Below are 24,716 nucleotides of genomic sequence, written 5' to 3' on the forward strand. Positions count from 1 at the left end.
TAAATGTCTTACTCACGTCGGCCACGGAGGAGAGCCCACAGTCCTTGGTAGAGGGCCGGGTCGGTAGCACTGTGTTATCCTCAAAGCGGGCGAAGGTGTTTAGCTTGTCCGGAAGAAAGACGTCGGTGTCCGCGACATGGCTGGTTTTCCTGTTGTAGTCTGTGATTGTCTGTAGACCCTGTCACATACATCTCATGTCTGAGCCGTTGAATTGCGACTCCACTTTGTCTTTATACTGACGTTTTGCCTGTTTGATTGTCTTACGGAGAGAATAACTACACTGTCTGTATTCTTCCATATTCCCAGTCACCTTGCCATGGTTAAATGCGGTGGTTCGCGCTTTGTTCTGCGCGAATGCTGCCATCGATCCACGGTTTCTGGTTAGGGTAGGTTTTAATAGTCACAGTGGGTACAACATCTCGTATACACTTCCTGATAAACTCAGTCACCGTATCAGTATATTCGTCAATATTATTATCTTAAGCTACCCGGATAATATCCCAGTATGCATCCACATAGAACTTGCTTTCCAGAATTACACTACCGTTCTAAAGTTTGGGGTCACTTAGAAATGTCCTTGTTTTTGAAAGAATAGCAACATTTTTGTCCATTAAAATATCATAGTATCTGACATTTAATCCTAGTAAAAATTCCCTGTCTTAGCTCAGTTAGGATCACCACTTAACTTTAAGAATGTGAAATGTTAGAATAATAGTAGAGAGAATTATTTATTTCAGCTTTTATATATCTTTCATCACATTCCCAGTGGGTCAGATGTTTACATACACTCAATTAGTATTTGGTGCATTGCCTTTAAATTGTTTAACTTGGGTCAAACATTTTGGGTAGCCTTCCACAAGCTTCCCACAAAAGGTTGGGTGAATTTTGGCCCATTCCTCATGACAGAGCTGGTGTAACTGAGTCAGGTTTGTAGGCCTCCTTGCTCACACACGCTTTTTCAGTTCTGCCCACAAATGTTCTATCGGATTGAGGTCGGGGCTTTGTGATGGCCACTCCAATACCTTGACTTTGTTGACCTTAAGCTATTTTGCCACAACTTTGGAAGTATGCTTGGGGGTCGTTGTCCATTTGGAGGACCCATTTGTGACCAAGCTTTAACTTCCTGACTGATGTCTTGAGATGTTGCTTCAATATATCCACATAATTTTCCTCCCTCATGATGCCATCTATTTTGTGAAGTGCACCAGTCCCTCCTGCAGCAAAGCACCCCCACAACATGATGCTACCACCCCCGTGCTTCACGGTTGGGATGGTGTTCTTCACAAGCAAGCCTCCCCCTTTTTTCCTCCAAACATAACGATGGTCATTATGGCCAAACAGCTCTATTTTTGTTTCATCAGACCAGAGAACTTTTCCCCAAAAAGCACGATCTTTGTCCCCATGTGCAGTTGCAAACCGTAGTCTGGCTTTTTTATGGCAGTTTTGGAGCAGTTGCTGCTTCTTTGCTGAGCGGCCTTTCAGGTTGTGTCGATATAGGACTCGTTTTACTGTGGATATACATACTTTTGTACCTGTTTCCTCCAGCATCTTCACAAGGTCCTTTGCTGTTGTTCTGGGATTGATTTGCACTTTTCGCACCAAATACGTTCATCTTTAGGAGACAGAACGCGTCTCCTTCCTGAGCGGTATGACGGCTGCGTGTTCCCTTCTGGCATTTGGAAATTGCTCCCAAGGATGAACCAGACTTGTGGAGGTCTACAATTTTCTTTCTGAGGTCTTGGCTGATTTCTTTTGATTTTCCCATGATGTCAAGCAAAGAGGCACTGTGTTTGAAGGTAGGCCTTGACATACATCCACAGGTACACTTCCAATTGATTCAAATTATGTCAATCAGGCTATCAGAAGCTTCTAAAGCAATGACATAATTTTCTGGAATTTTCCAAGCTGTTTAAAGGCACAGTCAACTTAGTGTATGTAAACTTATAACCCACTGGAATTGTGATACAGTGAATTATAAGTGAAATAATCTGTCTGTAAACAATTGTTGGAAAAATTACTTGTGTCATGCACAAAGTAGATATCCTAACCGACTTGCCAAAACTATAGTTTGTTAACAAGAAATTTGTGGAGTGGTTGAAAAACGAATGACTCCAACATAAGTGTATATAAACTTCCGACTTTAACTGTATATATATATATATATATATATATATATATATATATAGTGGGGAGAACAAGTATTTGATACACTGCCGATTTTGCAGGTTTTCCTACTTACAAAGCATGTAGAGGTCTGTAATTTTTTATCATAGGTACACTTCAACTGTGAGAGACGGAATCTAAAACAAAAATCCAGAAAATCACATTGTATGATTTTTAAGTAATTAATTTGCATTTTATTGCATGACATAAGTATTTGATCACCTACCAACCAGTAAGAATTCCGGCTCTCACAGACCTGTTAGTTTTTCTTTAAGAAGCCCTCCTGTTCTCCACTCATTGCCTGTATTAACTGCACCTGTTTGAACTCATTACCTGTATAAAAGACACCTGTCCACACACTCAATCAAACAGACTCCAACCTCTCCACAATGGCCAAGACCAGAGAGCTGTGTAAGGACATCAGGGATAAAATTGTAGACCTGCACAAGGCTGGGATGGGCTACAGGACAATAGGCAAGCAGCTTGGTGAGAAGGCAACAACTGTTGGCACAATTATTAGAAAATGGAAGAAGTTCAAGATGACGGTCAATCACCCTCGGTCTGGGGCTCCATGCAAGATCTCACCTCGTGGGGCATCAATGATCATGAGGAAGGTGAGGGATCAGCCCAGAAATACACGGCAGGACCTGGTCAATGACCTGAAGAGAGCTGGGACCCCAGTCTCAAAGAAAACCATTAGTAACACACTACGCCGTCATGGATTAAAATCCTGCAGCGCAAGCAAGGTCCCCCTGCTCAAGCCAGCGCATGTCCAGGCCCGTCTGAAGTTTGCCAATGACCATCTGGATGATCCAGAGGAGGAATGGGAGAAGGTCATGTGGTCTGATGAGACAAAAATAGAGATTTTTTGGTCTAAACTCCACTCGCCGTGTTTGGAGGAAGAAGAAGGATGAGTACAACCCCAAGAACACCATCCCAACCGTGAAGCATGGAGGTGGAAACATCATTCTTTGGGGATGCTTTTCTGCAAAGGGGACGGGACGACTGCACCGTATTGAGGGGAGGATGGATGGGGCCATGTATCACGAGATCTTGGCCAACAACCTCCTTCCCTCAGTAAGAGCATTGAAGATGGGTCGTGGCTGGGTCTTCCAGTATGACAACGACCCGAAACACACAGCCAGGGCAACTAAGGAGTGGCTCCGTAAGAGGCATCTCAAGGTCCTGGAGTGGCCTAGCCAGTCTCCAGACCTGAACCCAATAGAAAATCTTTGGAGGGAGCTGAAAGTCCATATTGCCCAGCGACAGCCCCGAAACCTGAAGGATCTGGAGAAGGTCTGTATGGAGGAGTGGGCCAAAATCCCTGCTGCAGTGTGTGCAAACCTGTTCAAGAACTACAGGAAACGTATGATCTCTGTAATTGCAAACAAAGGTTTCTGTACCAAATATTAAGCTCTGCTTTTCTGATGTATCAAATACTTATGTTATGCAATAAAATGCAAATTAATTACTTAAAAATCATACAATGTGATTTTCTGGATTTTTGTTTTAGATTCCGTCTCTCACAGTTGAAGTGTACCTATGATAAAAATGACAGACCTCTACATGCTTTGTAAGTAGGAAAACCTGCAAAATCGGCAGTGTTTCAAATACTTGTTCTCCCCACTGTATATTATGACTTCACATTTTCAAACAGTCCATTTATATTTTCCAATGGTGCAGCCCCTATCATGACATTTGGTTGAGTTTTTTTTCCTCGCCTGAGTAGCCTAATTTCACTGCCAAAAATACAATTAAACCATCTAGTGTTCAGCGAAATAACAACACAATATCAAATACATGTAGCCTAGTCAAATAATTAACATCCAAATGACATTAACCGTTACTTTCCCGAGGGAATTCCACTAACGGTATGTAGCCAAACGTAGCTGCTGCTCATTCCATTTGCTCATAAATTGTTAAATGGTTAAAAAACAGTAAGGCCCTGTCCATAGAGACTGATGGGGTTCACCTTGGGGTCATGATAGGGGCTGCACCAAATGATTAATGTATTATAAAAATTGATTATGCTTATGTTGTATTAATAGAAGGGCTATAAGACCCCTCCCCCACTGCATTTAGAGGGTTCTGGACTACAGATTAGCAATATATATATGCATTATAAGGTCTAATATTGTTCCACAGTTCCTTTCTAGTCTCTGCTTCTTATAAGAAACTGTCTGAGAGATGTGTGAGTTATTGCAGTCAAAACAGGGTGTCTGTGAGAAAGCGCCTCAAGGCTAAAAGAGATTCATAGACACAGAACCCTGCAGGGGAGTGAAAGAGATAAGAGACTAGTCAGACATACCACTATAAAGCAACTTGGGGAGTGGAAAATTAATGCTGAGCCCTTAGAAAACACTGGAACTATTGTCTCTCCTGATGCATGGGATTGGTCTCATGAGTAGAAGGTGTTGACGTAGGCAGTTACATCACTAGGGGTTGACTGCAAGCATATTAAAGCAACTTGGACCCTTTCCTATTTTTCAGAACTTACTCGGAAACATGCGTGCTATGTTCCCGTTGTCAACTTCTGTTTGCAATTGTATTAATAAATTAATGATTGATTTACTTAAAGATATTGTCTGATTGCTGATTTCACCAATAAGCAAATGATTGACATGGAACAAGGAACCTACCCCAACAAGACACATACCAGCTCTACTGATAGTACTGCTACTACCAGCAGTACTACACCTCCACCTGACGACGACACAAGCTGTTCTGCTTCCACGAGCACATCCAATGCTAGCATCAGTAATTCTACATTTGTTGTTAGCCCAGCTAGCATGGACAGTGACAGTTGTGAATCTGATGCAGCCAAAGAGCTACTGCCCCCTTACCCGGGAAAGCACCGAACAACAGACAGGGACGTTGAATCATCGAAGGGGAGCAAATATGATGAGAACTACATTGATTTGGGGTTCACTTATATTGGGAGTAGTGCCTTTGCTCAGCCACAGTGTTATATGTGCAAAAGTACTATCTCACAACTCAATGAAACCTTCACTCTTGTGCAGACATTTAGACATTTAACAAAACATGCTAATATTAAAAATAAGCCACGGGAGTTGCTTGAGTGAGAATTAAGACGACGTTCGAGTAGTAAGACATGTATAAAAGCATAAGATACCATTAATAAGAAGGGACTAGAAGCGTCTTATATGGTGAGCTACCGAGTGGCTAGGACAGACAAGCCCCATACTATTATTTCATTCTTCCTGCTGCCGCGGGATATAGCTGGGACATTGCTGGGAGAAAAGGCCCAAAAAACTATACAGGCAATGCCTTCATCAAACAACACTGTTTCACGACGCATCAGTTACATTGCAGGAGATGTTTTGAAACAATTACTGCTTCGCATACAAGCCAGTAAATTCTATGCGTTACAGCTGGATGCGTCAACAGACGTGGCGGGCCTGGCACAGCTCCTGGTGTATGTCCGCTATGTTTATGGGGGGGGTCAATTAAGGAAGACATCCTCTTCTGCAAACCACTGGAAACCTGGACAACAGGAGAGGATATTTTTAAAGTACTGGACAGCTTTATGACATCAAAGGGACTTTGGTGGTCGAGATGTGTTGGAATCTGCACTGATGGCGCAAAAGCTATGACACGGAGACATAGTGGAGCGGTAACGCGCATGCAAGCAGTTGCTCCCGACACCACTTGGGTACACTGCAGCATCCACAAGAGGCTCTTGCTACCAAGTGAATGCCCGACAGCTTGAAAGACGTTTTGGACACTACAGTGAAAATGGTTAACTTTGTTAAAGCAAGACCCCTGAACTCTCGTGTATTTTCTGCACTATGCAATGATATGGGCAGCGACCATGTAACGCTTTTACAACATACAGAAGTGCACTGGTTATCAAGGGGCAAGGTATTGACACGTTTTTTAAAATTGAGGGACGAGCTTAAAGTCTGACCGCTTGCATGATGACGAGTTTCTCACACGACTGGCCTATCTGGGTGGTTTTTTCTCACCTGAATGATCTGAATCTAGGATTATAGGGACTCTCCGCAACTATATTCAACATGCGGGACAAAATTGAGGCTATGATTAAGAAGTTGGAGCTCTTCTCTGTCTGCATTAACAAGGACAACACACAGGTCTTTCCATCATTGTATGATTTTTTGTGTGCAAATGAACTCAAGCTTATCAAATGTGATATAGCGAAGCATCTGAGTGAGAGATTTCTGGATTGGGCTGTGCTCAGAGTATCCTGCCTTGGCAAATTGTGCTGATAAGACATTGATGCCCTTTGCAACCATGTACCTATGCGAGAGTGGATTCTCGGCCCTTACTAGCATGAAAACTAAATACAGGCATAGACTGTGTGGAAAATGATTTAAAACTGAGACTCTCTCCAATACAACCCAACATTGCAGAGTTATGTGCATCCTTTCAAGCATACCCTTCTCATTAAGCTGTGGTGAATTATTCACAATTTTCGATGAACAAATCAGGTTTTATATGTAAGATGGTTAAATAAAGAGAAAAATTATTGATTATTATTCTATTATTATTTGTGCCCTGGTCCTATAAGAGAACTTTGTCACTTTCCACACTACTCACCCTTGAGCCATCATCCTCAGCATATGACACCTTCTGTTCTACTCTGACCATGGCAATTTCAACCTGTCTATCTTGCAGCGGAAAGTTCTGATCCCCAGCAACATGAGCATCCCCACATATTGACACATTTTTTTCCACCGATACAACACATTCCTATGTCCCATGCCCTCACACACAATTATCACATCTCGGGAATTTCCCTCCTACACACTGCTTCAACACTTGACATCTGAAACACCTTAGTGGGTTCTGCACAAAGGCTCTCATTGGATAACTTAACTGACATATCATATTTATCAGGTAAAGACCCTACTTCAAAACTCAAAAGGACTGTCAATGTCTTCTCAGTTTCACCAAACAGCGGGCTTCATCAAATTATTTAATCTGTAGCCTGATAAACTGCATGTTTTCACAAGTCGTAGTGGGAGGACCACACCATATCATCACGACTCCAAGTTTACATCCATATGACGGTTTTTAAACCAATATTTTGCTCATATATGGCGTTTCCACCACCAGTTCTCCATTATTCATTTAAACCAACACAAAAAGATCCCACCTTTGAAAGAACAAATTATCTGTCAGCATTTATAAAATTGAACGGAAACTTCCTGTTTCCATCACAGCTGTCGTGATTTTTCCTCACATAAAGCTGTGGATGGAAACGTGGTTACTGTAACAATGTTTGGCATATGATGAATGATAGCACAAACAGACTGCCACTCAAGTTTAGCGGCTGGTTTACCATGTCCCTCCCACGACGACAGAAAAGTATCAGAGAAGTTTGGAATCTAAATCATCAACTCTTTGACAGCATTTTACTACTGAGCTCAAATCAATTATGTATCAACTGGGCTAACAACATGGCTAGACATGACGTCAGTTAAGCTCCAATTGCTGAGCCAATCGCAAAGCCAAAGAGTACGCATGCGTATTTTGACGGAATTCCCAAACTCCACTCGAAAAGCTATTCCAACATATTTCTCAGCTGAACGCTTTCTTTAGGACGGGCACCATATCGATGAAACAGGGATTAGAAACGCATTTTTGTATAATGTTCGAAAGAAATTGATTGTTTAGCGGACATGTCCTACTCACACATCAACCGAAGGTTCTAGAATGGTCATGTGATGTGGATTGACCAGTTGTGTTGCATTTTGAAAAATACCCTGGGTTACCCGTGATTGTTTTTTTACGAATGCCTCTGTAGCTGTCAAACTATCTAGATTACTACATCGAAAAAAAGCACGCGAATATCGGTGAGCTTACGGTGAACCGATGTTTGATGTTACTAGGATATTTGTGTTTAAGTAAAACTAAATCCTGTCCCACGCTATAGAATAAATCAAGAACTGAATGTAGCACGTGAACTGGTTTGACCAATCACCGATCGACTTCTGAACTGAAGCGTATAAATGAGGCGGTTGCCCATAGAGACGTCCGCCATTGAAGACTAGTTTTCAACGTACTTAATATTGTTTAAACCTTCTATTGTGTTTTTATTCGTTAAAAGGCTAAAAAATAGCACTTTTATCCACCGCATCATCTGCGACAGTCTCATTGGGCATCCTTCCAGCAGAACACGGTCGGCAAAGAGGGTCTGTCTCAGTTCGGCAGTAAAAACAATCTTGTTGTGCCAGAGACGGAAAGGTAAATGTGTAAAGAGTTCAGGGATCGATATCCAACACATTGCATTTAATCAGCTGGTTACTTTATTGTATCTCATAACGTTGAAACGGATGGCTTGTGTGTGTGGGGGGGGTTGTTTCATTTGAGAGGTTGACCTACTTTTTGTGTGGTGGCCTTTAGACACAGATCGTTTCCTGTCACCGTTTGGTCCGTCAAACTAGCTAGCTAACATTTTTAACTAACGTTAGCTACTACTGTGTAACGTTATAGCTATGGTTCGCTTGTGTCACATTCGGTGCAATAATCTGAACTATGTTTAGCATTCAAGCATAAACGGTAGAGCCCTAATGTAGAATTTGATGTTGGCTGGGAGACGCGTTCGTGTTTTGGTACGAATTCCGTGTCAGCTATCTTGCTAATCTAGGCTAACATTCTCTAGTTCACGCGCTACTGGACACCACATTTTGGTCGACCACGTTGAACGCATCATTCAAGCGTAGAGTTGACCGACGATGGGCGCAAACGAACTATATAACTAACGATTATTAATTGCTAGTTACTAACGTTAACTGGTCTGATCATCATTGTTGTAGCCGACTTGCTAGCTATATATAGTAGATATGTTCCTAGCTATATTTTGTATTAAATTACCACCCCCCCTCCTCCCCCCCTCTAGCTTGATGGCTAACGATGCCAGCTAATTACTATCATGTCTACCAGTAGAGGGCAGGCAATTGGCAGTCAGAAATGGCAAAGTGACGCATTGTTTCTCGGTCCTATCTGGGATCCTTGGGACGTCCATACCCTGACCTTTTGATAACACATAGTCAGAATTACCTTCATTCGCTAAGTGAAGGAGATACTCCGAATTTTACTTGGTGATATTGTGCTGCTAGTGATAGGCAACATTTCGAGTCATAATACATGCCTCATGTGGCACCAGGTTCTTTCCAACCATAACTCTTACCTTAACCATTGTACATTGCAACTTCAAACGTCTCAAAGTATCCCGGATAGCACGGCCCGAATAAACAACAGCTTTTAATAATGACACGCACCCTTACCATCCATCACAAATCACATGTAATATACCCATTAATGTGTAACGTTAGGTTCTAGTAAATAAAACAATTATGACATTTTTGTTTCTTTCCATTCAGTTCTTGACTTTCACAACTCAAATGTTTTGTTCAGTATTAGTGTCGTGTATGTTTTTTTTAATTAAGATACTACCGCTTATATTACGTAACGTTAATTGGAAACTGATTTGAGTTTTGTTATGAATGTTAATTTTCTTTGTTGATACTGGTTTTGTATGTTGTCCTTGGGAGAACAAATTATGGTTTCTCTGTAACAATCCAATGTATTTAATGAAAATAAACTGCCTAGAAAGATCAATAACTTGTAATGTAAATTCTTTGATTGGGTATGGGCAAAAGTCCGAGCCAATTGAATACGCACTTTGAAGATAGCAATATTCTTGATCGGGTAAGTAGGTGATAGACATCCATCTGTGCCAGCACAATTTTTTTTTTGTGTGTGTGAGCTGTCACCTAGTTTGAATTTCACTGCTTTGTTACAGTAAAGGTCCTCAGCCTGAAACCTTGTCTTTAACTGACTGGGCATTTCCCAGTGAGATGGAGCCTATAGTTTACCTTATTATGGACCATGTAGTTTGTACATATGTTATGCAAGTAATTTCTTATGTATTTTATGAAGATGTTTTGAATGGAATACCAAGGGGTTGACCCATCATAAAAAGACGTAGTAGCGATTGTCCTGGAATAGTACTGTGAAGCAGAACCTTGAACTTAGTGACTATTTTCTACTTTTGGGACACTGCGAAGAGAAAATAGGCCTAATGCTTTTTCATGGGTTGATGCCTAGAAAGTTGCTTCTTGAGTGTAACTAATTGCAAAAAATGTTTGAGTGAAAACATTGATGTTTCGAAGTTCATCAGTTGCATGCTTTGTAGTGTCAATTGACACAACCATACTTTTCATAAAACTAATGTAGCTCTTTTAGTTGATGGTAGCGAGGAAAGCGCAGCTCAGAGGTGCTTTACAGTGATTTGATGGAAGAATTGGTCAAACTATTTCCGGTCTTGTTTATCAAGCCATGTTCCTTTGACAGATATGAGGTAAGCGAGTTTGGTGATTTAGATGCCACATTGGACACCAGAATTGTAATGTTGACTGTGGCCAAGAATACATAGTTCCAGTAGATGGCAGTAGAAACCAGCAGTTCTGAATTGCATAGGGTTAAAGATGCAGAAATTGCTCCGCCATTTCCTGGTTGCTAAAATTCTAATAGTTTGCCTAATTTCAGTTTGTGACAACCAGCAAGTGTAGTGTAGAGAATCATTGTACTGTCAAAACCGCTGGTGTACTAAACCAAAAGTAAAAGGAAGCATAGAAATAGCGCACATAGACCAGATCTACTGCTCCTTAGACTTGCTTTCAATGATCACGATGGATCTACAACACACTTTTCTATATGAATTTGGTTGGATTGTCCAAAAGGTGACACATTGCAGCTTTAAATTGGTTGCTTTTTGTAGTCGTGTTTTGCTCTGAATTTTATTTACCAAAAACCCTTGTTAGTAATATATATTTTGTCCCCTGCTCAAAATAGTACCAAAAAGGCAGATTGGTTTCGGTCTATGGACACACACTGGTGTACGATATGGCAGTGACTAGTTTACCTATTGCAGCCGTTTTCAACTTTCCTTGGGGATCCCTAGACAATTTTGTTGTAGCTCTGATCTAGCTCGCCTGATTATCCTACTCAAGGGCTTGATAATTAATTGAATCAGGTGTGCTAGCTCTGGAATAGATCAAATGCATGGAACGGGAACGACTTTCAGAGCAAAAGCCTTCCTGTGCTAATTGAACAGTCAGTTCAGCAACTCGCATGACGGTGTGACATCATTTTTTTGTCACACAATTGTGCAGTTATCGAGTGCGGGGAGGAAAAAAAAACATATCCGTGCTGAAAACCACCCCTCTCTTTCAGTGGTCTTGGAGGAATATGTTTGAGAGCTGAGCTACAGGAAACAAGTGCCGCTCTGAATTCCTACCCCGTGTATACCGACCTTCGGACTGCACCACGATGACAGACGCCGTATGTCCCCCGATGTCCGTGGTGGGAGGCGTGAACCCTCCTCCCCCGGAGTTCAACAATTCCAAGAAGCCCGGCCGCATCACAAACCAGCTGCAGTACCTGGAGAAGGTGGTGGTCAAGGCTCTGTGGAGACACAACTTCTCCTGGCCTTTCAGGACGCCTGTGGATGCTGTCGGACTGCACATTCCAGTGAGTCTCACTTTTTGTTACTTGCAATGACTGATATGGGGGTTTTCCCTACTTAACTAACTTGAATGCACTGACTATAAGTTGCTCTAGATAAATGAATCTGCTAAACTACTGAAATGTTATTATCAAATGTTTTTCATTTTAGTACTTGTTTATTTTTTACATTTCCTCCATGCACATCCATCACGACCTCTTATGAATGATTTTCCCGTTGTTTCTCTGTTTTTAGGATTACTATACAATTATCAAGACGCCAATGGACTTGAGCACCATCAAGAAGCGTCTTCAGAATAATTATTACTGGAAAGCGATGGAATGCATAGAAGACTTCAACAAACTGTTCACCAACTGCTATGTATATAATCGGGTAAAGAAAAAAAAAAAAAACATTGAAATGTCATAATCATATTGTATTCACTCACCACACACATAGTGTCCCATTCAATGAATGCTCAATAATTGTTATTCAACATGTTTTCAGCCTGGAGATGACATAGTTCTGATGGCCCAGGCCTTGGAGAAGATCTTCCTACAGAGAGTGGCTGAGATGCACCAGGAGGAGACTGAGATATCTGCCATCACAACCAAGACCCCAGTGAAGGGTGGGAGGAAGTCCTCTGCTGGTAAGCTACACAGCCTCTCCAGCGGCTTAATCTTACACAAACATTGTATGCGTCCCAAATGGGTGGCACCCTATTCCCTTTTATAGTGCACTACTTTTGACCAGGGCCATTGGGCACTAGTCAAAAGTAGTGTACTATAAAAGGGAATAGGTTGCCATTTGGGATGTAACCGTACTGTCTTTCATGTATTCCAATGACTACATTCTGACTTCTTAATGTCCTCTTTGTAGGTATTATAAAGCTGAGGCCCCAGTCCCCTGTGTCTGAGGTGGTGTTCCAGCAGACGGTGACGGTCATCCCTCTTGAGGCCCACCACACCATCCCCCCTGCTGCCCAGCTCTCCTCTCAAATAGCAGCCAAAGTCAGTACCTCTTCACAATTACCTCACAATATGTACTTAATATATTTTATACAACGGGTGGTTCTAATCCTCAATGCCGATTTGGTTAAAACCGCTTTCCAGCCGGTGTCTATTCCACAAGTTACCACCCGCTAAATCTATGTCGTTAAAATGCCTGTTTACTCTGTTCCATCTGACTGCACAATCCACTGTCTCATCAGCCCAGCCAGGCAATTTATATACTAGAGCTCCACTATAAAAATTATCTATACATTATCTCACATTTCTTTTAGACTAACATTTTATTTTCAACAGCGGAGATTTAACTTCTATAATACTTAAACATGCCACATAAACATCACCTTTTTGAAGTTTGTGCAAACTTTAGTCTGTATTTTGTGATTGCATTTCTACCCTTCTCTGTTGTGTTCACATCGTTTCAGATCGAGAAGGGTGTGAAGAGAAAAGCAGACGCCACCACGCCGACAGCCTCTTCTCCGATCACCAGCTGCGAGTCGTCCCCCGTCGACGATGGCTCGACACCCTGTAAGCTGTTCTCCAGGCGGGGCAGCGGTCGGCCCATCAAACCCCCCAGGAAAGACCTGCCTGATTACCACCAGAGACAGAATAGTAAGCTATCGGATCAGCTCCGCTTCTGTAACTGCATCCTGAAGGAGATGTTCACCAAGAGGCACGCGGCCTACACCTGGCCCTTCTACAAGCCGGTGGATACGGAGGCCCTGGGTCTACACGACTACCACGATGTCATCATGCAGCCCATGGACCTGGGCACCATACGGGTTAGATGGCCGTGTTACACTAAACTTGTGTTGAACGAGAGAGGCCACTTAGTATCTGCCAGGGTTACATTGGCCAATCAATATCTTGTCCCTTGTTCTCTCTCAATATTGAAGATGACCGTATTTGTGATGATACTGAAGACGTACGTGTTTTTTCACAGAAAAAAATGGTTGAACGGGAATACATGGATGCCCAGGATTTTGCTGCTGATTTCAGACTCATGTTCTCCAACTGTTACAAATACAACCCACCCACCCATGAGGTTGTTATTATGGCAAGAAAACTCCAGGTATGATTGCCCGTGTTTTCAACCAGTCTTGTCTGTAGAAGTTGTCTAAATTAATTGCAATAATTATATTACAATATGCAGGCATGCATTTGATCTCAAAATGGGCCAGCCACGTGAATCGTGTAGATCTGAAGGGGCGTGGGGTGTCTTTCTCATGGAGAATTCAGACCGCGATGTTAGATATGTGCTCCATCCAATGTCACGTGTGACAGATGTGATCAGCCAGCTGCATCCACTACCAACCATTGCTCACTCCTGCTTCTCTCTGTCCGCTCTTTCTGCGCATCTCCAGTTTTAAAATGATATTATGGCGTGCTGGGGTGTGCAGACATGAATGTATCACGATACTACTCTGTATTGTGATATCGCTTGGTATCGCTTCATTAGTCGAATGTTGGTTTTAGGACAACACTACTCTCAAAATGAGCACATTTTCTTGCACTTCACACGCATTCTTCATGTGTTACAGTGCAAAACAAAAAAAAGTCACCAGTTTGCATCCCTAAATATGAAGATGGATGGTTGGTGAGAATGTTTGACTAGATGAATTGTGGCCCTACCCACCAGGATGTGTTTGAGGAGCGCTGGCTGAAGCTTCCAGACGAGCCAGTGAGGAGGGCGGGTGGTCCAGGACACCACAGTCACCACAGGGACAAGAGAGGGAGAGGAGATGGGCCTGAGAGCTCCTCCAGCACAGGCAGCAGTACCGGCGAGAGCTCCTCGGAATCAGAGTCCTCCTCAGACTCTGAGGAAGAAGAGGCCAGAGCTCTACGGTTGGCTAAGCTAGAGGAACAGGTATGCCGTCACCTGTTTCTGTCATTGTACCTGGCCATGCTGACGTCACTGTTCTGTTACCTACTACTGTGTCTAACTGATGCCCCCTCCGCTCTACTTCTCCTCAGTTGAAAGCGGTGCACGATCAGCTGCAGAGACTCACCCAGGAGCCCCTGCTCAAACCGAAGGAGAAATCAAAGGAGAGAAGAAAAAAGGAAACAAGTAGAAGACCGAAGCATGAAGACTTGAGGAAACCCAAAGTACAGAAGAAGTGCATTAACAAGGGCACGCCAGCTGTGTAAGTGACCAAGTCGTTGTTGATGATAAAAAAATATTTAAAAAACTCCCTCCCCAGTGGAACCTCATTTTCTTTCAAAGGATTGACTTTCGTGTTGCCAGTGGCCTCTGTTATTATTTTACTAACTTTCATTGTCCTACAAAGTGTTCCTGAATGTCTTTTTACCTCTCTAAAGGCACGGCAAGAGGAGGAAGATGGCTCTCCCTGTGGTGCTCTATGAGTCTGAGGAGGACGAGGGGCTGGTGGTGCCCATGTTGTACGGTGAGAAGAGGCAGCTGAGCCTGGACATCAACAAGCTGCCGGGGGACAAGCTGGGCAAGGTGGTGAACATCATCCAGGCCAGGGAGGCCTCGCTCCGAGACGCCAACCCTGAGGAGATAGAGATCGACTTTGAGACCCTCAAGCCCTCCACACTCAGGGCCCTGGAGCGCTTCGTCACGACCTGCTTCAGGAAACGGCCCAAGAAACCCAACCGTGAGTAGTTGCAGTACACACCTTCCTTTCTTGGTTCCTTGCGGGTTGGTCGTTGCACATGTATCTCTGTACTCCTGACCAAGGACTTTACTCGGCTCAAATGTCATTATTTCCCCTATTCCTCCAGTGAATAAGCTGGTGAAAGCCAAAGGAGAGATGCAGACTGTGAAGGAGCAGGATGCAGAGAAACCTCGCCAGAGTATTACTGACGAGCCGAGCTCACTGGCCAAGAAGAAAAAGGCAACAAGTAAGTGAACTCTGAAGCTGTGGTAGTAAGGACCAGTATGTCTGACTTAGGGGCCTTGTTGTCTGGGGGAAACGGGTTCTTCTGTTTTCTCTCTGCTGTCCAATAGTGAGTAACGCAATTGTGCAGTGCTCGGCTCTGTCTTTCTCTCTGTTGTCCTACACGTGACCATTGTCCCTCTGTTTCCCTCCAGATGAGCCCCCTATAGCTCCTCCTGTCCCAGACTTGGCCCGGCCGTCCCGTCTCAGTGAGAGCAGCAGCTCTTCCTCCTCCGGCTCTGACCGCTCCAGCAGTAGTAGTGATTCTAGCACTTCTGATAGCAGTGACTCTGAATCAGGTTAGCTGTTCTCCTCAGCACTAAGCACTACCCCCCCCCCCCCCCCTCCCCCACACATACCCACTTCGCTTTCCTGCAAGGGCACACCCTCCCCACTTCCCCCACTCGCTGTACACAAATGGAGTGAGAGAAAACGATACGGCTAAATACTCACCTGGACTCTAGCCTCTGTAGCACAGAACTTTTTCACCTGCTGGCAAAACCAAAATACTTGAAGAAATATTAGTGTGTTATCGTTTCATGTTTTTGTATGTTCGTTCAATGGGTGTTTTTTAAATTTTATTTATCTATTCGTGCACTTAGTCTGTACTACAGAAAGCAGTGAACTGTCACAAAAGTCTATCTTTTGATTATTACGGTGCTGTATTTATTTGTATGTTAATGTTATTGTTTTAATGCAAACAAATGGTGCTTAGTTTGAAATGAGGCCAGCCAGATTTCTGTGCCAAATGTCATTTATCCAGCGGGCACCAGACTGCTGCCGTGCAAATCTGAAGTAAATTAAGAATTGGGACAAGTTCTTAAAAACAGCCCATACAGGCCAAGTGCTATTTATAAGCCGAAGATCTTATTTACACTCCTACCAGTATACATCTTCTATAAACATCGCAAAAATCAGATGAATACGGTTAGAGAAGTACCAGACAGCATTACAATACCCTTCAACCCCCCTCTCATCTCACCCTCCATACTCTCTGAACCGTTGCAGAGTCAAAGCTGGTCCTCACTTTAGACAGCGGCACTCATCCCTGTTCACCAATTGATTGTACTCGGTTTCTTTGTTTCTGCAAGATTTTGTATGGAGCAATATAAGCATAATACACGTACATCAGATTTGTATTTGAAGTACTCGACAGATTGTAACGCTAATGCAGAGCTTGATGGAGTAGGATTTCTCTTACACTGCTTCATTTTGTAGCCATTGAAAATGTTTTTTTTTGTTTGTTCCATTTGTACCTAATATGGGTAGAATTTTAAACGTATGTGTCTTGGTGGTCGACACCTAGAGTTTCAAATAAATACATTTTGATAGACAGTTTTACATTTTACGGTTAAATTGTGTTTTTCTTTGAATTTGTATCGCATCGTCAAACAGTTCAATCCTACTAGACACATTAGCTTGCAACCACAACTAGCTTTTACTGAAAACTGCATATGAAAGTAGTGATTTCAGAGTAGATCAGTGGAATTGTTTTTAGTATTATTTAAAGGTAAGTAAAGATGTTTTTATTTATTCTCCATTTATCCAACTGTGGATAAATTGAATTACTATTGCGCATGTCTTTCAGTAAAGAAATCTGAGAAGAAAAAGAAATGCAAAGACACGCCACACAAGTTCAAGATCAAGGTAAATATCTAACTACTTCCTCTAACCCAGTGGTCTGGTTCACATGGGTTATACCTTATAGTTGGATTAATATACTTGGAACTACAGTGTTTTCATTATAAATTGTAAGCCATTTTTTTACCCCCCCCCCCGTCAAACAGAATTCCACAAAGAAGAAATCTGCTAAGAAAGACCCATTGTCGGAGTCCTCTCTCCAGACCAGCCAGCCCCCGCCTGCCTCTGCCTCGCTAGTCCCAGCAGTAGTAACAAAAGGCCTGCCTCCTCTAGAGCTACTCACGTCTCCCCCAGGTAGCAAACGTTTGTTGCCTTGACATTCTGTGTTAGTGTGTTGGCTATTAAGGAACATAATGGACAACCATGCCAAGTTCTGTAACACTGTCTTTTGATTATTACTTTTTTAAAGGTTGTTGACAAATCCGTACTATCAGCCCTAGCTATGGAAATACAATTTCCCCTGTAAAACAGCAGGTTTTAAGCCCATGGAAAGTCTAAGACTGGACCGAGGCCCTTGTGGAAATCACATAATGAGAAGCTTGTATTGTTTGGATTAGAGATGGAAAAAGCTGGATTGCCTGGTCATTTCTCTGGGCCGTGTTGCTCTGTCTCATGGGATGTGATGTTTAGTTGAGTTTAATCAGGAGGTCCGATTAGGGACAGAAGCCTACAACCTTTACTCATTATTTCTCTTGAATCTCCCCCTCTCCTTCCTTCCACTCTCAGCCTTACACAGCCGCCTGCCTCCGCAGCCTTCAAGACCAAGTGCCAAAGCAGCACCACTACCTCGCAAAAACATGGTGGCCCCCCTGCAGCTCACTGACAGTCAGCCCCAACAACAGCAGGACCCCCTTGCCCCCTCTGAGAGCCCCACTACTCCCTCTCTCACTCCCCCTTCTTCCTGTGACCCCACTCTTAGTCTGCCCACAGACCCACTCAACACAACAGCTGCACTCACACACGAACCTCCCTCCAGCCTGCTCTGTTCCCGCCAAACCCCTCCCTCTCCCCTAGCACTCCTCCCCTCTCCTCGGTGTCAATCACTAGCCCAGACACAGGAGATGAAAACTGGGCCACCTGATAGGGCACAACAGGAAGGTAAGGGCTCTTCAGTCAGCTTAGCATCCCCCCTAGCTTTTAGCATGTCCCCTCCACTGCGTGCTGCATGCTTCTCAACCCATAGCTGCTAAGGTCTGTGTCGCTGTAGCCCTGGCTGCGTGTCTCATCCTGCTCCTCAACTGCCTGCCTGCCGGCTTACATCCATAGTGTTTGTGTCTGTCTGTGTGGAGAATAAGGCCCTGCTTTGTTTTTCTCCCGTCCATCAGGTCTGTCTGCGCTGCCTACCCCTCTGACCTCTCCTGCTGCAGTTTTACTACAGGCTGCTGATGGCAGATATGAGGTATGCTCTCATCTTCCTGTTGTTGATGGATGAATTGTGACGTTAGATTAAAACACTTTAAATGTCTCCGTTCTTGGCATTTATAAATATTGCCAGAGTTGATTGGTATATTTTCTTTGACGGTAATTTAATTAGAATCGATACAAGTCTACAGAGTGCTTTGTGTTGCAAATGAAATGTGTTTTTCATTGGCCAAATCTTTCAGGGGTGGAGAGAGCCGGTTGATTGTGTGAAATAGCATTGGCCTTAGCCCTGGAAGTGGTAATGGAGGTATAATACTCTAAATCTCACTTTGCGGTAGCAGCAGCCGTGCCCAGTGCTGTTGTCCCCTCTACAAGACAGCCCATTACAGCCAGTGAAGGATGACGGGAGGCCCTCTGAAGCACTGGGAGAGACCCACTCCAGGATTCTGCAGAAACAGCCTTGTAAGCAGAACTCTGTGGGTTTGGAAACATTTTTGTGTATGGAAATGTCTGCAAATAAATTACAAATGAAAACATATTTTTAATGGACTGAATATATTTTCTCTACCTCCCCAGATCCCAGACACTCTGATGGTGTGTTTGATGGTGGAAACACCAGCCTCTCTCATCCAGCTAATAAACCCACTGCAGATGGAAAAAACACACCCGCCAAAAAGGTAAGGTAATGTAACTGAAACGTAGCACTAGCACAATGAATTACTTGAAATAGACTGTCTGCATGCCCTTCGGAAGCATTTGTATTTGTCTAAAAAATGTGACACTTCATTTGTGAAACTATCCTGTATAGGATATTGTCCTGAAGAACGCAGACTCCTGGGCTAGTTTGGGGAAGATGGCCATTTCCACTCCCTCCACGGTGAAGTCTTCAAAGGAGAGCTTTGATAAGTTCCGCAGGGCAGCCATTGAGAAGGAGGAGAGAGAGAGAGCTCTCACTCTAAAGAGGACTCAGATGAAGGCTTCAGGGAAGAGAAGGTACTTATTCATCCAGCCAATCTTTTTTTGGGGGGGGGTCTTTTCTTATCAGTTGTGTATCTCGTAGGTAATGCTGCTTCATCCAAACTCCTCCAATAAAGTAGCTTTCTATTAATATGTGAGTGGTACCTGATGAGCCAGCTAAAAGTGTTGTGTTTTCAGCCTGGCCATGCCAGTATCGTTGCCAGTGGCAGTACCCGTGCCACCTAGAGCTGCGGAACCAGAGCACCTGCCATGTAGAACTCCGGCGCCAGAGCCAGCAGAGATCCCCATGCCGACGGAGCCAATCGTGGAGCCTCAGCCTCCTAAAGCTCCAGAGCCCCTGATAGAGGAGCCTCCAGCGGCTGCCTCAACCCAACATCCGCCCTTCACTACCCAGACCTCTGTAGACAGAGAGAGGGAGATGGCCCGCAGGAGAGAACAGGAGCGACGCAGACGAGAGGCTGTACGTTCCGTTACTTCACTTTTTGTCTTAATTTGTTTTATTGTGCCGGTCATTCTTCTGTTCCTTGTTGTAGTTTTATCCAGACTATAATAAAACGTCTTACCTTTTCTCCCTCAGATGTCTGGTGTCATTGACATGACAATGCAGAGTGACATCATGGCAACATTTGAGAAGAACCTGGACTAAAATAAAATGGCAGTAGACCATGCAGCTGGTGACTGACGTCTGTCTTCTGTTGTTGTTGGACAATAAATAATAGAGGTTGTTTTAGTAAACGACACCCTAGGCGCCTTCTCTCCCTCGACACTGGCTGTCTGAACCAACCACGCTGCATCTAGATGACGGAAACGGGTCATTATGGCTGTGTCCCAAATGACATCCTATCCCCTATATAGTGCACTACTTTTGGGCCTGATTGGCCCTGGTCGAACGTAATACACACAAAAAATGGAATAGAGTGCAATTTGGGATGCAGGCTATTATTATCCTTAACAGGTGAAGCATGTACTGTAGCATGGCAACCTCACATGACATAACCCCAGTACATTTTAGTATTGTTGTAAGAAGATGCTGTAAAATATTGATATTGCAAAAAATATACAGTACCAGTCAAAAAGTTTGGGGACCTACTCATTCAAGGGTTTTTCTTTATTTTTACTATTATTCTACATTGTAGAATTATAGAGAAGACATCAAAATTGTGAAATAACACATATGGAATCATGTAACCAAAAAAGTGTTAAACAAATCAAAATATATTTGAGATTCTTCAAAGTAGCCACCCTTTGCCTTGATGACAGTTTTGCACACTCTTGGCGTTCTCTCAACCAACTTCACGAGGAATGCTTTTCCAGAAGTCTTGAAGGAGTTCCCACATATGCTGAGCACTTGTTGGCTGCTTTTCCTTCACTCTGCGGTCCAACTCATCCCAAACCATCTCAATTGGGTTGAGGTCGGGTGATTGTGGAGGCCAGGTCATCTGATGCAGCACTCCATCACTCTCTTTCTTGGTCAAATAGCCCTTACACTGCCTGGAGGTGTGTGTTGGGTAATTGTCCTGTTGAAAAATAAATGATAGTCCCACTAAGTGCAAACCAGATCGGATGGCGTATCGCTGCAGAATTCTGTGGTAGCCATGCTGGTTAAGTGTGCCTTAATCTAAATCAGTGTCACCAGCAAGCACCCCCCCACAACATCACACCTCCTTTTCCATGCTTCACGGTGGGAACCACACATGCGGAGATCATCCGTTCACCTACTCTGCGTCTCACGGAGACACAATGGTTGGAACCAAAAATCGCACATTTGGACTCATCAGACCAAATAACAGATTTCACCCGGTCTAATGTCCATTGCTCGTGTTTCTTGGCCCAAGCAAGTTATTTCTTATTGGTGTCCTTTTAGTAGTGGTTCCTTTGCAGCAATTCGACCATGAAGGCCTGATTCACGCAGTCTCCTCTGAACAGTTGATGTGTCTTTGCGACTGCACTTGAATACACTTCCAAAGTTCTTAATTTTCCAGATTGACTGACCTTCATGTCTTAAAGTAATGATGAAGTGTTGTTTCTCTTTGTTATTTGAGCTGTTCTTTCCATAATATGGACTTGGTCTTAGCCCTATTTGGTAAATCTTCTGTATTCCAACCATACCTTGTCACAACACAACTGCTTGGCTCAAATGCATTAAGGAGGAAAGAAATTCCACAAATTAACTTTTAACAAGGCACACCTGTTAATTGAAATGCATTCCAAGTGACTACCTCATGAATCTGGTTGAGAGAATGCCAAGAGTGTGCAAAGCTGTCATCAAGGCAAAGGGTGGCTACTTTTTGAAGAATCTCAAATATAAAATATATTTTGATTAAATACTTTGGTTTCTACATGATTCCATATGTGTTATTTCATAGCTTTGTCTTCTACAATGTAGCAAATAGTAAAAATAAAGAAACCCTGGAATGAGTGGGTGTCCAAACTTTTGACTGATTGTGTGTATATACTCAGCAAAAAAAGAAATGTCCTCTCACTGTCAACTGCGTTTATTTTCAGCAAACGTAACGTGTAAATATTTGTATGAACATAAGATTCAACAACTGAGACATAAACTGAATAAGTTCCACAGACATGTGACTAACAGAAATTGAATAATGTGTCCCTGAACAAAGGGGGAGTCAAAAGTAACAGTCAGTATCTGGTGTGGCCACCAGCTGCATTAAGTACTGCAGTGCATCTACTCCTCATGGACTCCACCAGATTTGCCAGTTCTTGCTGTGAGATGTTACCCCACTCTTCCACCGAGGCACCTGCAAGTCCCGGACATTTCTGAGGGGAATGGCCCTAGCCCTCACCCTCCGATCCAACAGGTCCCAAATGTGCTCAATGGGATTGAGATCCGGGCTCTTCGCTGGCCATGGCAGAACACTGACATTCCTGTTGCAGGAAATCACGCACAGAACGAGCAGTATGGCTGGTGGCATTGTCATGCTAGAGGGTCATGTCAGGATGAGCCTGCAGGAAGGGTACCACACGAGGGAGGAGGATGTCTTCCCTGTAACGCACAGCATTGATTGCCTGCAATGACAACAATTTCAGTCCGATGATGCTGTGACACACCGCCCCAGACCACAACGGACACTCCACCTCCAATTCGATCCCGCTCCAGAGTACAGGCCTCTGTGTAACGCTAATTTCTTCGACGATAAGCGCGAATCCGACCATCACCTCTGGTGAGACAAAACCGTGACTCGTCAGTGAAGAGCACTTTTTGCCAGTCCTGTCTGGTCCAGTGACGGTGGGTATGTGCCCATAGGCGACGTTGTTGCCGGTGATGTCTGGTGAGGACCTGCCTTACAACAGGCCTACAAGCCCTCAGTCCAGCCTCTCTCAGCCTATTGCGGACAGTCTGAGCACTGATGGAGGGATTGTGCGTTCCTGGTGTAACTCGGGCAGCTGTTGTTGCCATCCTGTACCTGTCCCGCAGGTGTGATGTTCGGATGTACCGATTCTGTGCAGGGGTTACGCATGGTCTCCCACTGTGAGGACGATCAGCTGTCAGTCCTGTCTCCCTGTAGCGCTGTCTTAGGCGTCTCACAGTACGGACATAGCAATTTATTGCCCTGGCCACATCTGCAGTCCTCATGCCTCCTTGCAGCATGCCTAAGGTACATTCACGCAGATGAGCAGGGACCCTGGGCAGCTTTCTTTTGGTGTTTTTCAGAGTCAGTAAAAAGGCCTCTTTAGTGTCCTAAGTTTTCATAACTGTGACCTTAATTGCCTACCGTCTGGAAGCTGTTAGTGTCTTAGCTACAGTTCCACAGGTGCATGTTCATTAATTGTTTATGGTTCACTGAACAAGTGTGGGAAACAGTGTTTAAACCCTTTACAATGAAGATCTGTGAAGTTATTTGGATTTTTCAAATTATCTTTGAAAGATAGGGTCCTGAAAAAGGGATGTTTTCTTTTTTTGCTGAGTCATACATACATACACACACTTAACGGACCATATATAGATGGAATTTGACTTTTTGTACTTGTGATGGTTTGGTTTGTAAATACCAGCTGCACTGAAGTGATGCTTAACTCTTAGAGAAAGAAGAGTAAAAAATTAAGAGCTGTTGAACATTTTTTCCACCAACATGTTGAGTACTCTTTTCCTTTTCACCTAGCTTGCGTCACAAATGGCACCCTATTGCCCTTCTGATCAGAGCACTATATACGGAATAGGGTGCCATTTCGGACAGTTGACTTGGTGAGTCCTCCCATGTACACCAGAGGAGGCTGATGGGAGGAGCTATAGCAGGATGGACTCATTGTAATTGCTGGAATGGAATAAATTGAACGGTAAACATATGGAAAACACATGTTTGACTTCCATTTATTCCATTCCAGCCATTACAATGAGCCTGTCCTCCTATAGCTCCCCCCACCAGCCTCATCTGGTGTTCACATCAACCTGTTTACACGCTTATTAACGTTCCAACTTTTTGACTTGGCTGAAATGCAAAACCTGACTTTTTTTTAAAAAATTTGGGGGGCTTCACTCCAATAGTAATACTATTATGTATACCATGTACTGTATAGTTTATCTCCAGTTCTTTACTCCATGTCATTCATAGTCAATTCTGCACCTTTTTGTGGAAAAATATTCAATATGATGCTCTGAGCTATACTGTACATGTCATTTTTGACTTATTTGGGAACAGATTTTTTTTTATACTTAAATATGTGTGTACATAAAATATTTGTCTGTATAGAAATATACTTAGAATTTTATTACACAGGCTGGGGGTGTCGGTCTTCAAATGCTGGACTTATTTAAAACTACACTTTACCTTGTTTAGGTGCCATGTATAGTGGTGTGCTTAGGAAACTTTAGGCATTGTTGGTGCCTATCTTGTGTTGGTTTTTTCAAATGAGATCCAACCCTGACTACATTTTTTTGGGCAGACATACTTTAATGTTGTTTTTATCCTATGCTTCTAGCTGTTCTGCAGTGGGTATTTTTTTTCTTCACTTTGACATGAACTGCAGCACTTTATTCTGTATCTTGTGGTATGAGTGCATGTCATACCATATAGAGAAAGAACTAATATCATTTTGAGAAAATCACACAAAGCTAAATCATTAAATATTTTTAATTAAAGCACTGTTTATTTTCTGTGTTTAGTGTTGTGATTTCATGTGTGATCAGCCAGTCCCATCAAGGGGGATATCCAG

General features: G+C 43.2%; 1 protein-coding gene across 3 annotated transcripts; it reads left to right on the plus strand.

Moving 5' to 3' along the window:
- Positions 1-7,904: 7,904 nt before the first annotated feature.
- LOC120052613 (bromodomain testis-specific protein-like) lies at positions 7,905-20,637 on the plus strand. 3 transcript variants are annotated; one of them, XM_038999628.1, is made up of 21 exons: positions 7,905-8,391; positions 11,386-11,682; positions 11,912-12,049; positions 12,164-12,305; positions 12,536-12,666; positions 13,089-13,445; positions 13,607-13,735; positions 14,303-14,530; positions 14,638-14,807; positions 14,983-15,281; positions 15,409-15,528; positions 15,719-15,862; positions 17,152-17,210; positions 17,351-17,498; positions 17,931-18,302; positions 18,530-18,603; positions 18,905-19,028; positions 19,143-19,243; positions 19,375-19,559; positions 19,722-20,004; positions 20,122-20,637. In XM_038999628.1, exons 2-21 carry the CDS (start codon positions 11,482-11,484, stop codon positions 20,188-20,190), a joined length of 3,474 nt encoding a protein of 1,157 aa, XP_038855556.1. In that variant the 5' UTR covers positions 7,905-8,391; positions 11,386-11,481; the 3' UTR covers positions 20,191-20,637. The 3 variants fall into 3 exon arrangements, with proteins under 3 accessions (XP_038855556.1, XP_038855557.1, XP_038855558.1); XM_038999629.1 differs by having other exon boundaries at positions 18,908-19,028; XM_038999630.1 differs by lacking the exons at positions 19,143-19,243; positions 19,375-19,559; positions 19,722-20,004; positions 20,122-20,637 and having other exon boundaries at positions 7,910-8,391; positions 18,809-19,012.
- Positions 20,638-24,716: the final 4,079 nt, after the last annotated feature.

The sequence above is a fragment of the Salvelinus namaycush genome, chromosome 8 (genome assembly GCF_016432855.1).
Source record: "Salvelinus namaycush isolate Seneca chromosome 8, SaNama_1.0, whole genome shotgun sequence".
NCBI lineage: Eukaryota > Metazoa > Chordata > Actinopteri > Salmoniformes > Salmonidae > Salvelinus > Salvelinus namaycush.

Coding starts and splice junctions, on each gene's coding strand:
- LOC120052613 (XM_038999628.1), top strand. CDS start 11,482: ATGACAGACGCCGTATGTCCCCCGATGTCCGTGGTGGGAGGCGTGAAC. Junction 13,446..13,606: donor TGGACCTGGGCACCATACGG/GTTAGATGGCCG, acceptor GTTTTTTCACAG/AAAAAAATGGTTGAACGGGA. Junction 20,005..20,121: donor AGCGACGCAGACGAGAGGCT/GTACGTTCCGTT, acceptor TTTCTCCCTCAG/ATGTCTGGTGTCATTGACAT.